The following is a 14,017-nucleotide window of genomic DNA, read 5'->3' on the forward strand; positions in this document are numbered from 1 at the left end:
AGTTAAAAATCTCTCTTACTTTGATTTTTGCTGAATAGCAAGCCTCTATATTCCCAAGCTCCTAAGGAGGCCGACAGGCTGCATAACAGATACTGCAGAGCATGCTGGGGCTGCTTCTTCTCCCTACTGCACTCCCTTGGTCCTCCCCTTCATTTCCCTATCCCACCCTAAGGCTGCTTTCACAGTGAGAAGTTACAGGCTCATGTTACAGCAGCTTGTATCTTGCAGCCCAGCTCACAGTACTGAAAAATCAATGTGCTGTTCACAGGGCACATTCCGTTAGAGTATACTGCACGAGTCCGGTACTGTTCCTAGCCACATGGCTAATTAATATTCACTGCACAGTAGTGTTGTCCGGATCATGAACCATTAGGATCTTTGATCTGGATCTTTTTTGTGAGTGGAATCATCAGGAAGCAGGGTAAGGGAGGATATTACATCACAATTGGCTTCATACAAGCCAGACAAACATGGAACCTGCCATGAGCTGTCAGGAGCATCTATCTCTGCAAATACTTTATAAAAATTCTGTGAAATTCAAACGTGGACAGTGAAATGCATATGTAATGTAAGTACAGCCAATATTTAGCTACTGATATATGTGTTTTTTTTTCTCTGAGACCCTATACCTAACAGCTCTTCTTTAAGGTTTAATTGTCTCTGCTCAATGACAGTCTTCAAAGTACGGTATGCAAGAGTTACAATCTATGAACTATAGACCCTTTCTATCTCTTCCCTGCTCTCAGAAACCTCTCTCAGCTAGGAAAGAGTTTTATGGCTGAATAGTCCAGAGGCTTCCCGTTTCCTTGACCTCACTGTATATTTCCGACAATAGCTTGTTGGACATGTTCTCCAAGCTATTCTCCCTGCTGTGCATGAGCACAGCTGTACTGCACCTGCACAAGTACAGCTGCACCTATACGGTATACTGAAGCCACTCATACATGAGCAGCTCCATACTACTGCGCTTAGTAATAGGATCTATTGTTGTGGTTCAGACAAAGTATGTGCAATATGTGGTTTAGATAGAGTACCGTATGTGTAATATGAATCTCCGTATGAATGAGAAAAATAAAGGATTAATGGGGGGGAACTTAGGCAGTAAGGAGGAAATGAAATTATTAGATTGTACAGTGCACACCTTTAATTGGCCAATGATTTGCCAATTGTACCACCTCAATGTAGTATGAGGGTCAAACAGATTTTGAATGATATGAAAAGGTATATGGTCAGTTATAGGTTAATCAAAATTGAAGATGTGTATCAGGCTCAACTGTTTGTAAGAAAGAACAATTGCTGGAAGTGATTCTGCTCCTGGTGAAGTCCATGACGCTGTTATGATGGGAGCCAGTCCACCAGGACATCAGAGCAGGGAAGCACTTGTGGGGCTGGATGGAGGCAGAGTCACCTATTATCTGGCAAGAGTGCTCCTTGCTGGGCTGTGAGGAAGCTGCATGGGTACGTTGTGTGTGGAGCTGCTGGGACAGTTGTGGCCAGCATCTGGAAAGGAAAGATTGAGGGGAGGGAGTAGTGAGGTGACCGGGTTCTGTAGAATACTGGTGAGCATTAGCATCTATACGATGTGCAGGACTTGTGTAGCTAGACTAAATGTCATGCAAACATTGAGGCCGGTTTTACATTTGAATGGAGCATTGCCATGCTCAGCCTCTGTCACATCACAAAGCCAAAAAGTGGATACATATGATCCTGCGGCAGAGTGCGCTGACAGGGTCATATGCATAGTGCCACCCCCTCTCCCCCAGTGATGTATTCCCTGCTTCTCCATCGTATTTGCATTGTTCCACACCACCAACAAATTGAACATTTCTGCACCTCCCATTGACTTCAATGCATTCTGCCGCCTCTGCGTAATTGTGAAAGTTGCACAGTAACGTGCTGTTGACTTTGCGGTGGGTGGGTGGCGAATTGGAAGCTTCTGACTCAATGCAATGGGGTAAGTGTGCTAGGTCCCATACACTTTCATTGCTGCTGCGTTACTGTGCGAGCAGAACGGGTAACCCAACGCAAAACAAGTGTACAAGTGTAATAGGAAGCTCAATGTGAGAGCGTAATGGATAAGACTGAGTACTGAATGAGTGTATTTGTGGTACTTATACATTGGCCACTTGGTTGTTACATTTTCCATTTTACACTTACTGTTAAATCACATAGATAATAGGGACAATTACAGCTCTACAAGGACTGACATGTAAAGTTACTTACTGAAAACTGATGATAAGAAAGGTAAAAGGGAAGAGTGAAAACACAAAAACATTTTCAGAATGGACACAAAGTAAAGCTATGAAATGAATAAACAGAAAAAAATAAACTACAAAACAGAATTAAACACAGATCTAAATCGAAAGACAAAAGTTTACATAAATAAATCATAATATATATATATATATATATATATATATATAATATACACATACACACATGCTAGTTGTCTGTGTGAAATAAACACAGTGAACACAGTGAACACAATGACAGTTTCATGGTCTCTCAGTGTGGGGTAATGGAAAAAATAAACAAATCTGACAGCAATAATTTACCCATAAACCTTTTTCTTACAGCTGGTTCAGATGTATGCTAATTTTTACATTCAGTACAACACAGTTATCTCCGGTGTTGTGCATTTCCTGTCATGACAATGCATCCAACATAAAACCATGTTGTGTAGTACTCCTACGCTGCAGACTGAGCCGCAGCAGACATGGATGAGGGGATCCATGTGAAAGTATGAACTCTTTACACATCTACTGTCCACTGCGTTACAAAGCAACTCAGCAGAGTGTTTCATATTGAAAAACAAGGTTTTCGCTCCATCAGAAATAGGAAGTGTGGGAGAAGTCTTTGGACTGGAGGAGGAAATGGATTGAAGACCTACATCAAGGGCTCAGAGCAATAGTGCCAAATACATTGTTTGAATTAGATCCCCACTAACACTAATGTTGATTATAGATCATACGAATGGGGCAGCAGCAACGGTATGTAATGAGGTTAGAGGAAATGCAAAATGTAAGCCCAGACTCCTAGTTAAAGTGAACCAGCACCGAGTAAAGTTATTTAAAATAAACACATGATATACCCTCCAATATTAAATACTTACCTCGCCGTCAGTTCCTCTAAGCTGCTCACCATTTTCTTCTTACTACAATTCCTTCCAGTCCTGACAAGATTTCGTCAGAACTAGAAGACTATAGAAGTTCCTGTCAGTTATAACTAAAAGGACAACTGATGAGCAAGGTAATGTGCATGTTGCCCTAAGGCTGAAGTGGGATTTTCAAAATGGAGGATGGAGAATTCGATTGTTCACCATGAACAAACAGTATGCAGGAGAGGAGAAAGATTGATGAATAGACTACACAGGAAGCAAGTATAATGTGTGTATGTTCATTTTGACTTTTAATATTCAGTTCAGATGTGCTTTAACTACTTCAGTATCCTTGCTATGCATAATCTTACTCCCCTGTATACTTCACTTGCGAATCAGGGGCGTAGCTATGCGTATTGTTTACTTACCGCTGCGTCCACGATCCCCACGCCTTTTCCATTCACTTCACCATCGCAATGCCCTCCTTCTGTGATCGGGTTATGAGAATCAGCTGTTCCCAACCCTGATCATTGTGCCCATGATGACTCAGAACGTTCCAACCAGCAAGCTCTCAAAAGCAAGTAAAAGAAACAAAAAAACAAAACCATGCTTCTGTATTTCTATTAACCTCCCTGGCGGTAAGCCCGAGCTGAGCTCGGGCTATGCCGCGCAGGAGGATTTCTCCGGCCCTGGTGGGGCGATTTGGCCCATTCAAAGTGCTGTGCGCGCAGCCAGCACTTTGCTAGCCGCGCGCACAGCTTGATCGCCGCCACTCTGCGGCGATCGCCCGCACGCAGCGGCGAAAGAGGGCCCCCCCCGCCAGAGCCCTGCGCTGCCCGGACCAATGAGTTCCGGGCAGCGCTATGGGCTGGATCGGGTGCGCCTGACGTCACGACGTCGGCTGACGTCCATGACGTCATTCCGATCGTCGCCATGGCGACAGGAGAAGCCAAACAGGGGAACGCGTTATATACGCGCTCCCCTGTTTGCCATTAGTGCTGGCGACGATCGCACTAGAGGGACACATGCGCCCTCTAGTGGTGTTTCATGTAGCTACCACTCTGGTAGCTTTACATGAAACAAAAAAAAAAAAATTAACCGCCAGGGAGGTTAATAGAACAGTTAGTGTAGCACCATCTTGTGGCCAAAAAATTAAAAAAAATACACCCAAATATACCATTATACACTTATATAAAATAATTTTAGTGTGACTGATAAGTAACAAAGTTATCCTTGAATGAATGGGAGAAGCGCTGAAATGTGAAAATTGTTTTGGTTTATATGAGGAAAAAAAAAAAAACTGTGATCCTGAAGTGGTTAAGCCCCTCTTATTCCTGTTGACATACTTTGGTTAACTTTGTCTAATCTTATTTCTAAGAAGTCATCTTCGAGACTTACCGTCCCACTCCGTGACCGCTGCATGGGGAAGACATCTGGTGAAGTGCTCATAAGGCCAGAGCTGCCAGCATAATTCTCTTCCCAGCTGTACATATTAGGATCTAGAGGTACAGGAGGAAAAAAACAAAACAGAGAATGTCACTTGCTCATGAAGACTCTGCAGCAATGAAGTGGCTGGCACGATAAAGCATAGACAAATTTAAACATAAGAGGCTGCCTTGAAAGCCAAAGAAACCATAAGAAATATACATATGGTACTCCGCCCACACTGATAAGCTAAAGCTGGCTTCATACCAATTGCAGCATACAACGTCTCTCTGTTTCAATCATATTACAGCTGTCATGATGATTTCCTGCATTTATAAACCTGGAGCAAGCAGGCAGTCACCGGTGTCATAACATCTGATTTGCATACTCACTCTGGGTCAGCAGTTCAACAAGTAGCAGAAAATGCAACAGAAGTAGTACTTCAAACCAGCAGTGTTGGAGTGTGGGTGTCAAAGCACCCTCTAGAAAAAAGGCACAGGTGACAAAAAGGGAGCCCAATGGTGTAGTATGTCACAGCAAGTGGATAAATGAAAAATGGTAATAAGAACTACTCACAAAGGTAGGTTGCAGAGGGGCAACCGACCACGAGAAGCAGGTGGAGACAATTAACCCGACTCCACTCGGGGAGGTCACCGGGGACCTGGGTGTGGTCGCTCTCCTTGAAGAAACACAGGAAGCAGATCCTGACCGTGGTAAACCACGGATGCTCTGCTTCCACCCCTCAGATGGGTGGCGTGTGGGGGTATGATTAGCACTATTTGGGTAAAAGAGGTGCCCTGGTGTATGATAAAAGCATTTAAGAATAGTTTAAAAATGACAAGGAAATGAGGTAGCTTACCTCAATGATGAAAAAAAAATATCTTTGTTGTGCACAGGCTGTGCTATCACTAATAAAAATCTTTTGTTACTACAAAGATTTTTTCGTTATTGAGGTAAGCTACCTCACTTCCTTGTCGTTTTTAAACTGTTCTTAAATGCTTTTATCATACACCAGGGCACCTCTTTTACCCAAATAGTTCAAACCAGCAGAGATAAGGAAGTGGTTCCATACAGTGTCCCATAAAAATTGCAAGCCTTTATTGAATGAAACCTGTCAGCTAACCATTGTGACTGGTTTTATCTCAGACACACCATGGTCCTTAAGGTGTGTAAACACGTCTGATTTTATGCCCAATTGTTGTTCAAACTTGTCAAACAAAAAGTCGTTCAGGCTCCTTGTACACACTGACGACAAAACGTTTGAAATGCTAATTACAGCTAATTTAAATGTCGTTTGACTGGTCAATGGACTGGGTAGAACAATGGAAGACAAAAACGGGTGGTCTGTGAAAAAGTTTATTGAACCAACTACACATAATTAAAAACATTTAAAAACAAGGCCAGCCATCAACTCAGCCACAAGAGGCCCCAAATATTATTATGTAAACAAAGTAGCACCAATCATATAATAAAATTCGACTTATGAGATCAGAAATGTCGTGTATCCTCCAACACTGCAAAAATGTAATTGATTACCTCACCAGTGTCATTCCAAAAATTAGACAAATTTCTTAATAGAGGTATATAGAAAAGGACACTGTATTGCAGATAAGTGGGAGGACACACAAATTCAATTAATAAATATACCCCGAATACAGAGAGTCTCTGAAAAGTGCTTAGTGCAATTGATAATTAGTGAATATAACCTCAAAAAGAGGTAGGTATAAATATAGGGAAGGGGGAAAATGGGGACACAATATTAACAGTAAGCTACATAATATATAACACAAATAAGTGCCCTATGTCAACAGGTGAACTGGCTAACATGCCTGTTAGAAGTACAATAATATGAGGTAATCAATTACATTTTTGCAGTGTTGGAGGATACACTACATTTCTGATCTCATAAGTCGAATTTTATTATATGATTGGTGCTACTTTGTTTACATAATATTATTTGGGGCCTCTTGTGGCTGAGTTGATGGCTGGCCTTGTTTTTAAATGTTTTTAATTATGTGTACCGTATATACTCGCATACAAGCCGAATTTTTGACCCCCAAAAAGGGGGTCAAAAGTTGGGGGGGTCGGCTTGTATGCGAGTCTGGTGCTGGTGATGGTGGTCCGAGCCCCCCGCACTGTCACCCCGCCCCCCCCCCCCGCCCCCCGTGGCCGCCGCTGCAATTACCTGCCCGGCGCCGCTTCTTCTATTCCCCTCCTGTCCGGCTCCGTAAATCACTGCAGCGCTCTTCACGGCGGCTGCAGTAGAGAGAGAGAGCGGTTCCCATAGCAACCGCCACTACAGGAAGCCGCGCTCTTCGCTGCTTCCTGTCTGATCACAGCAGCCACCGTGAAGAGTGCTGCTGTCCTACGGAGCCAGAGAGGAGGGGAATAGAAGAAGCGGCGCCTGCTAAGGTAAAAGCAGCGGCGGCCGCGGGGGAGAGGGGAGGCGGGGGGGCACTGGGGCACTACCTAGCGATACTGGGGCACTATACTAGCGATACTGGGGCACTATACTAGCGATACTGGGGCACTATTCTAGCTATACTGGGGCACTATACTAGCTATACTGGGGCACTATACTAGCTATACTGGGGCACTATACTAGCTATAATGGGCACTATACTAGCTATAATGGGCACTATACTAGCTATACTGGGCACTATACTAGCTATACTGGGGCACTATACTAGCTGCACTGGGCACTATACTAGCTATACTGGGCACTATACTAGCTATACTGGGCACTATACTAGCTATACTGGGGCACTATACTAGCTATACTGGGGCACTATACTAGCTACACTGGGCACTATACTAGCTATAATGGACACTATACTAGCTATACTGGGGCACTATACTAGCTATACTGGGGCACTATACTAGCTATACTGGGCACTATACTAGCTGTACTGGGGCACTATACTAGCTGTACTGGGGCACTATACTAGCTGTACTGGGGCACTATACTAGCTATACTGGGCACTATACTAGCGATACTGGGACACACTAGGGGAATAAGGCGGCCAGCATTTCCTACCCCCGGCTTATATGGGGGTCAATCATTTTTTACTGGTTTGTTAAGTAAAAGGGGGGAGGGGTCGGCTTATATGCGGGTCGGCTTATATGCGAGTATATACGGTAGTTGGTTCAATAAACTTTTTCACAAACCACCCGTTTTTGTCTTGCATCGATTTCTGCCTGCGCTTGTTGAAATATATGGTTATATAGGGGTTTTTTCTTTTTGTTTAATTAGTTCATTTTTAGGTTTAACAACCTACTTCCCCCCCCACATATACATATATATTTTTCTTGATAGCAATATTTGATTGCTTTACTATGCATGCTTGTTTTTTCTCGTGTCTTGATCATGGGTAGAACAATGGAACGGATCTAAAGACTGATCAAATGACTTGTCGTTTGAAAGTCTATTAGTGTCAAAGTAATAGACTTTCAAACAACAAGTTGTTTGTACACCTGTACGGACCTAACTGTCGTTTGAATGACAGTACACGGATCCGCCGAGCGAATCAGTCAAAACTGCTGTCATCAGTCTAGCGATCGAACGTACACACCTCCAACTGTCGTTCAAATGACAGGTTTGAACGACAAGTCGCTCAGAAATATCAGACGTGTGTACGTACCTTTAGTCATAGGACTTAGTTTGACTAAGGACCATTGTGCGTCTGAAACATGTTAGCTACCTGTGACTGGTTTTATCTGATTCAATAAAGGCTTTCTATTTTTATAGGACACTTCTGAACCACATTTCCTTATTTCTGCTGGTTTGAGGCCGAGTCACCTGGTTCCTGCACTGACCCTGTTCCGGAGGTAGAGCAGATTTCACTTCTTGTTTAGTACCTGTAGAACTTCCTTACAGACGCCAAGTGAATAAGTTCTAACCATTAGTGTACAAGAGAATTGTTATTTACAGTAACTAGCTGAGGGAAAAGGCTATCTATGACGTTCAGATCTAGAAATTGCAGGTGTTAAAAGCAAACCATTTCTCAGCGTGCTTACATGTCAACAAATCAAATGTGAATCATGGTTATTTAACACACTTCCTAACAGACTGACAACTGGGATAAATTGAAAGATGCTCGGACACATTTAATTACAAAAAGACGTCTTGTTGAGCACTGAAATATGTTTTGAAGCAATTTTCAATGAAAGAGCACATGCAATGGATGATCTATACAGGGATTGCCATTTTGAAAAGTTTTGGAATAGCCATTTGCCTGTTTTTAGCTTTAGTGGCATCCCAATCGCACACCTACTATAAGCGTACAACCAGAGGAATCGGATCCTACATACACATTCTAAGCCAGTGAACCAAGGTATTACAAGCAGAGGAACAGCCTATATACAAGAATCTTTTATGTAATTGGCAATAGCAACATCTAGATTTCTCATCTAATGATTTATTTAAACAGACCAGCAGCTACTATTTGGGTAGACCAATTCTAGTCCCAGAACATCAATTTTTTTTAATCCATACTTACTATCTTCTTCAGCTCCTTTCAAAAATGCCCCAATTGCCCCAAGGTAGCCTTCATGCCTGAGAAAAAGTGCTTGGACTTCTCCCTATAATGAAACAAATGAAGGGAAGTGTAAAGAGCAAAGCAAGAGCATTCTAAAACGAACTGACAGGCTCACACAGAACAGGAATGGATTGTAATTCAACTCCAACACACACCGAAGTAAAAACGTTCCCCAGATCTTACTCTATCCAAATCTAAAGTAGAACGGTTTGTCTGGAGTTCCTTTAACTGGAGGCTAAAACAGAAAAACAAATATGTAAAAAGCTACAGATGGTGGCATCTACAGCACAGGTCAACTGAGCTTTAATTCACACCTGAAGGAAGTGAGAGGGATGTGGAGGCTGACATATTAATTTTCTAATTTTAACAATACAGTTTGCCTGACTGTCCTGCTGATCCTTTGCCTATAATACTTTTAGCCATAAACCTTGAACAAGCATGCAGATTAGGTTTTCTGACAACTGATGCATCCAAAGAGATCAGCAAGACTGCCAGTCCACTGGTATTGTTAAAAGGAAATATATCAGCCTTCATATCCCTCTCAGTTCAGTTGTGCTATAAGCTCTTGGCACACCATAGGCACAGGCTCATTGCCCAACATTAGCAGTAGCTGTCCTAGATCTTGATAAAGAGAAGTTGCTGCTACAAGTCTGACATATTAGGGGTCATTAACAGCCATTTTCCTGGCTGTTCGCAACAAACCTGAATGGAAAAAAAAATGTTATGTGAAAGAAGAATCTACAGTGGTGGAGTTAGTTCACACCAGCGCATATTCCCAGCATTTGATATGGGTCACATAAGGAAGATTAGAAATTTCTACTTTAACAACTTGCCAATTTTGGTGTTCAGGAGTTTCTTTAATCACAGTAAAACAGCAGAATACATTTTAGGCAAATGCCTCTTGCAAGGGAGCTATCAGAGGCCACCACAGTGACATTTTCAAAGCATGTATTCAGTTCTGGTGGTAAAGGTGGAGAAAGCAACAATGTTAGTGAGGGGATGATGGCCATATGTGCGGATTGCCTGGTCACACTGTGTGGGAGGTTGTGGTTGTCAGGAGAGGAAGAGCATGCTGGCTAAAGATGTAGAGGGCGCCCATCCCCATTTGGACTGCAACTGAAATTACTACAAAGGCCTCATAAGACTGTTTGTTCTTGCCCAGAGCTCTAATATAAAGCACCTCTTTCACTGAATTAAAAAAAAAAAAAAAAAGTTAAAAATCAACTTTTTTTTTACTGAAACTTACAGTAACTTTTATTGAAAAACAGAAACCCGTGCACAGGAAGGGAATGGCACTGCACAGAGTCTGTATATTCACCCATACTGGATAAAAGAAAACCACATCCTGCAACAAAGTTATTTTATCGATACTAACATACTTGCCGACTTTGCCTCAGTGGTTAGAAAAAGGGAGTGTAAAAACATTGCACAATGCACCATGGTAGCATCAAATATTAGTATAAACCATTTGCAGTTGGCTTACTAGATATTGCAATAATTCTGTTGGCAAGGATAACCACAGAAGAGCACGGTTCATTTAAATAAAGTCCACTTGCCCAAACATGTTTAGACTGACTCTGCATCACCTTCCCATTTGTTGTTCTTGCTATTGGATACATGCAATCCATTTGCAGCAAAAGGCATTTAAAGAGGAACTTTAACCAAGGATTGAACTTCATTCCAATCAGTAGCTGATACCCTCTTTCCCAAGAGAAATCTTTACCTTTTCTTGAATAGATCATCAGGCGGGGCTCTGTATGGCTGATATTGTGGTGAAACCCTTCCTACAGTGTGAGGTCATGACCTGGTCTTGGCAATTTGCTGTCTGTGAACCTTGTTGCATTGTGGGAAATTATGGCTTTTTCCAACTGCCAAGCAAGCAACATCTCCCTTTGAGCATAGGACACTCAGTAATGAACATTCTGCACAGATCACCTAGCAGAACTAAATAGGTAACCACTAGTGATAAATGTAAATCAGGAAGAGGAAATATTTTACAATGGAAAGACTAAATCTATAAATGAATATTGCAAAAAAATAAGCTATTTTATTCATTGTTATTTTCACTACAGTTTCTCTTTAAAGGACTTACGAGGCCAGGAAATCAGAAAAAAAAAAAGTTAACTACCTGCTTCAGCTTGCCAGGCACGGAGGACGCCGTCCGCGCCCTCCGTGCCGTTCCGCCGGGTCCCCGCCGCTCACTAGCCCCCTTAACGGTCCCCGACCGCGCGGCCCGGGTCGGGCTCTCCAGCCTGTACAAACATGGCGGCCGGAGCTGGCCGCGGCTGCGCAGTACGCATAGCCGCGAGAGCGGCTGCGCAGCTCTAAGGCCAACCCCCGATCCACGCTACTGTTACGTGGATCGGGGGGTTTGGCCTTAGAGCTGCGCAGCCGCACTCGCGGCTATGCGTACTGCGCAGCCGCGGGCAGCACCGGCCGCCATGTTTGTACAGGCTGGAGAGCTCGACCCGGGCCGCGCAGTCGGGGACCGTTAGGGGGGCTAGTGAGCGGCGGGGACCCGGCGGAACGGCACAGAGGGCGCGGGCGGCGTCCTCCGTGCCTGACAAGCTGAAGCAGGTAGCTAACTTTTTTTTTTTTTTCTGAATTCCTGGCCTCGTAAGTCCTTTAAAGGCATTATGTTGTAGGGAGATTGCAAGACAACAAAATGTCCAGCATTGTCACCTCTAATCTCTGTCTGCTGTCTGGTGCACTGTGCACTACTTTAAAGGCTCATACACACATCAGACCATAGTCTTTGGAAAATGAAAGATCACAGACCAATTTTACCCCCTTCCACGTAGTATGAGAGCCATAACTACACAGTCTATTCTATGGAGCTGAACTCCCCATCAGACAGAAATCTTTGCAAGAATCTGCACACAAAGATGCTGTAGACATTCAAAAGATCGGTATCTGCAAAAGATCTGTTCCTGCAAAATGCATTCATAGTCTATGATATCTGCAGATCCTCATACACACCTTATTTAACAGACATTCATCTGCAGATCAGATCCACCTGAATGGATTTTTAGATCTGCAGATGATTGTCTGATCTGCAGATGAATGTCAGTTAAACAAGGTGTGTATGATGATCTGCAGATCTCATAGACTATGAATGCAATTTGCAGGAATGGATCTTTGGCAGTAACGGATCTTTTGCAGATACTGATCTTTTGTGTCTGTACAGCATCTGTGTGTGCAGCATCTTGCAAAGATTTTTTGTGATGGAGAGTTCAGCTCCATAGAAAAGACTGAGAAGGTATGGCTCTCATACTACATGGAAGGGGGTAAAATTGGTCTGTGATCTTTCATTTTCAAAAGACTGTGGTCTGATGTGTCTAAAGGCTCATACACACATCAGACTATAGTCTTTGGAAAATGAAAGATCACAGACCAATCTTACCACCCTTCATGTAGTATGAGAGCCATACTCTACACAGTGTTTTCTATGGAGCTGAACTCCACATCAGAAAAAAATCTTTGCAAGATGCTGCACACACAGATGCTGTACAGACACAAAAGATCAGTATCTGCAAAAGATCTGTTTCTGCCAAAAATCCATTCCTGCAAATTGCAATGATAGTCTATGAGATCTGCAGATCATCATACACACGATTTAACTGACATTCATCTGCAGATCAAGCAATCATCCGCAGATCTGAAAATCCATCCTGGTGGATCTGATCTGCAGATGAATGTCAGTTAAATCATGTGTGTATGATGATCTGCAGATCTCATAGACTATCATTGCAATTTGCAGGAATGGATTTTTGGCAGGAACAGATCTTTTGCAGCTACCAGATCTTTTGAGTGTGTACAGCATGTTTGTGTGCAGCATCTTGCAAAGATTTTTTTCTGATGGGGAGTTTAGCTCCATAGAAAAGACTGTGTAGGTATGGCTCTCATACTACATGGGAGGGGGTAAAATTGGTCTGTGATCTTTCATTTTCAAAAGACTATGGTCTGATGTGTGTATGTGGCCTAAGTGGCCTAAGGGTTGAATGTGAACTAGATTTGTTGCATGCATCACAGTTTTCAGGCTTGGTGGACCTCCAGCCAGTGGTTTGGGCTCTCCGAGGCAATTGAGACATTGTTGAGGCCTGCTAACCACCTTTGTGCATTACACCAACTTTTCAAACACATTGGCCTGGTGCACACCAAAAACCGCTAGCAGATCCGCAAAATGCTAGCAGATTTTGAAAAGCTTTTTCTTCTTTTTCTGTAGCGTTTCACCTAGCATTTTGCGGTTTTGTGAAGCTTTTTTGGTGTAGTAGATTTCATGTATTGTTACAGTAAAGCCGTTACTGAACAGCTACTGTAACAAAAAAACGCTCTGAAGTGCCGTTTTTCAGAGCGGTTTGCGTTTTTCCTATACTTAACATTGAGGCAGAAACGCATACGCAATCCAAAATCTGCAGCAGCCCGGGAGTATGCGTTTCTGCAAAACGCCTCCCGCTCTGGTGTGCACCAGCCCATTGAAATACATTACCCTAGCGGATCCGCACCCGCAAGCACATCGCAAACCGCAGCAGAACTGCTCTGGTGTGCACTAGGCCATTCTTTGTATCTCATATAAGCTGGCCCCATTTGAGTGTTCCTGTGTGTTGAGTTAGGGCCTGTTTCCACTAGCGCGGAAATGGGCAGACTCTGCAGAGTTTCCATGCAGGCAAATCGCTTAGGGAAACTCTGCCATAGGAAATAACGACGCCACCGGCCGAATCGCTTGCCCTAGCGATTCGGCCGGCATTGCCCAGTTTCCATGCGGGAAGCCGCAAATCCCATAGCCGTGCATGGCACGGCTTCTGAGATTCATCTGCGTACCTGCAGACCCGGAAGTGCAGCCGCGTGCGGTGGCTAGCTGATACAGGCCCTTACTGTGTTCTAAAGGTGGCCACACAGGTCAGTATTTCTGGCAGATTTAAAGTGTGACTGGGAGCAGCGAGTCTTTAGGAGAAGT

General features: G+C 43.4%; 1 protein-coding gene across 1 annotated transcript in view; it reads right to left on the reverse strand.

Annotated features, from left to right (window-relative positions):
* Positions 1–14,017, reverse strand: part of PANK4 (pantothenate kinase 4 (inactive)) — a 107,158-nt gene that overhangs the window by 49,929 nt on the left and 43,212 nt on the right. Inside the window, exons 8-9 of the mRNA XM_068242777.1 lie at positions 9,022–9,103; positions 4,496–4,596 (exon numbers count right to left, since the gene is read on the reverse strand). Of these exons, the coding sequence (XP_068098878.1) occupies positions 4,496–4,596; positions 9,022–9,103 (183 nt within the window). The remainder of the gene's footprint in view (positions 1–4,495; positions 4,597–9,021; positions 9,104–14,017) is intronic.

This window comes from Hyperolius riggenbachi, chromosome 6 (assembly GCF_040937935.1).
Source record: "Hyperolius riggenbachi isolate aHypRig1 chromosome 6, aHypRig1.pri, whole genome shotgun sequence".
NCBI lineage: Eukaryota > Metazoa > Chordata > Amphibia > Anura > Hyperoliidae > Hyperolius > Hyperolius riggenbachi.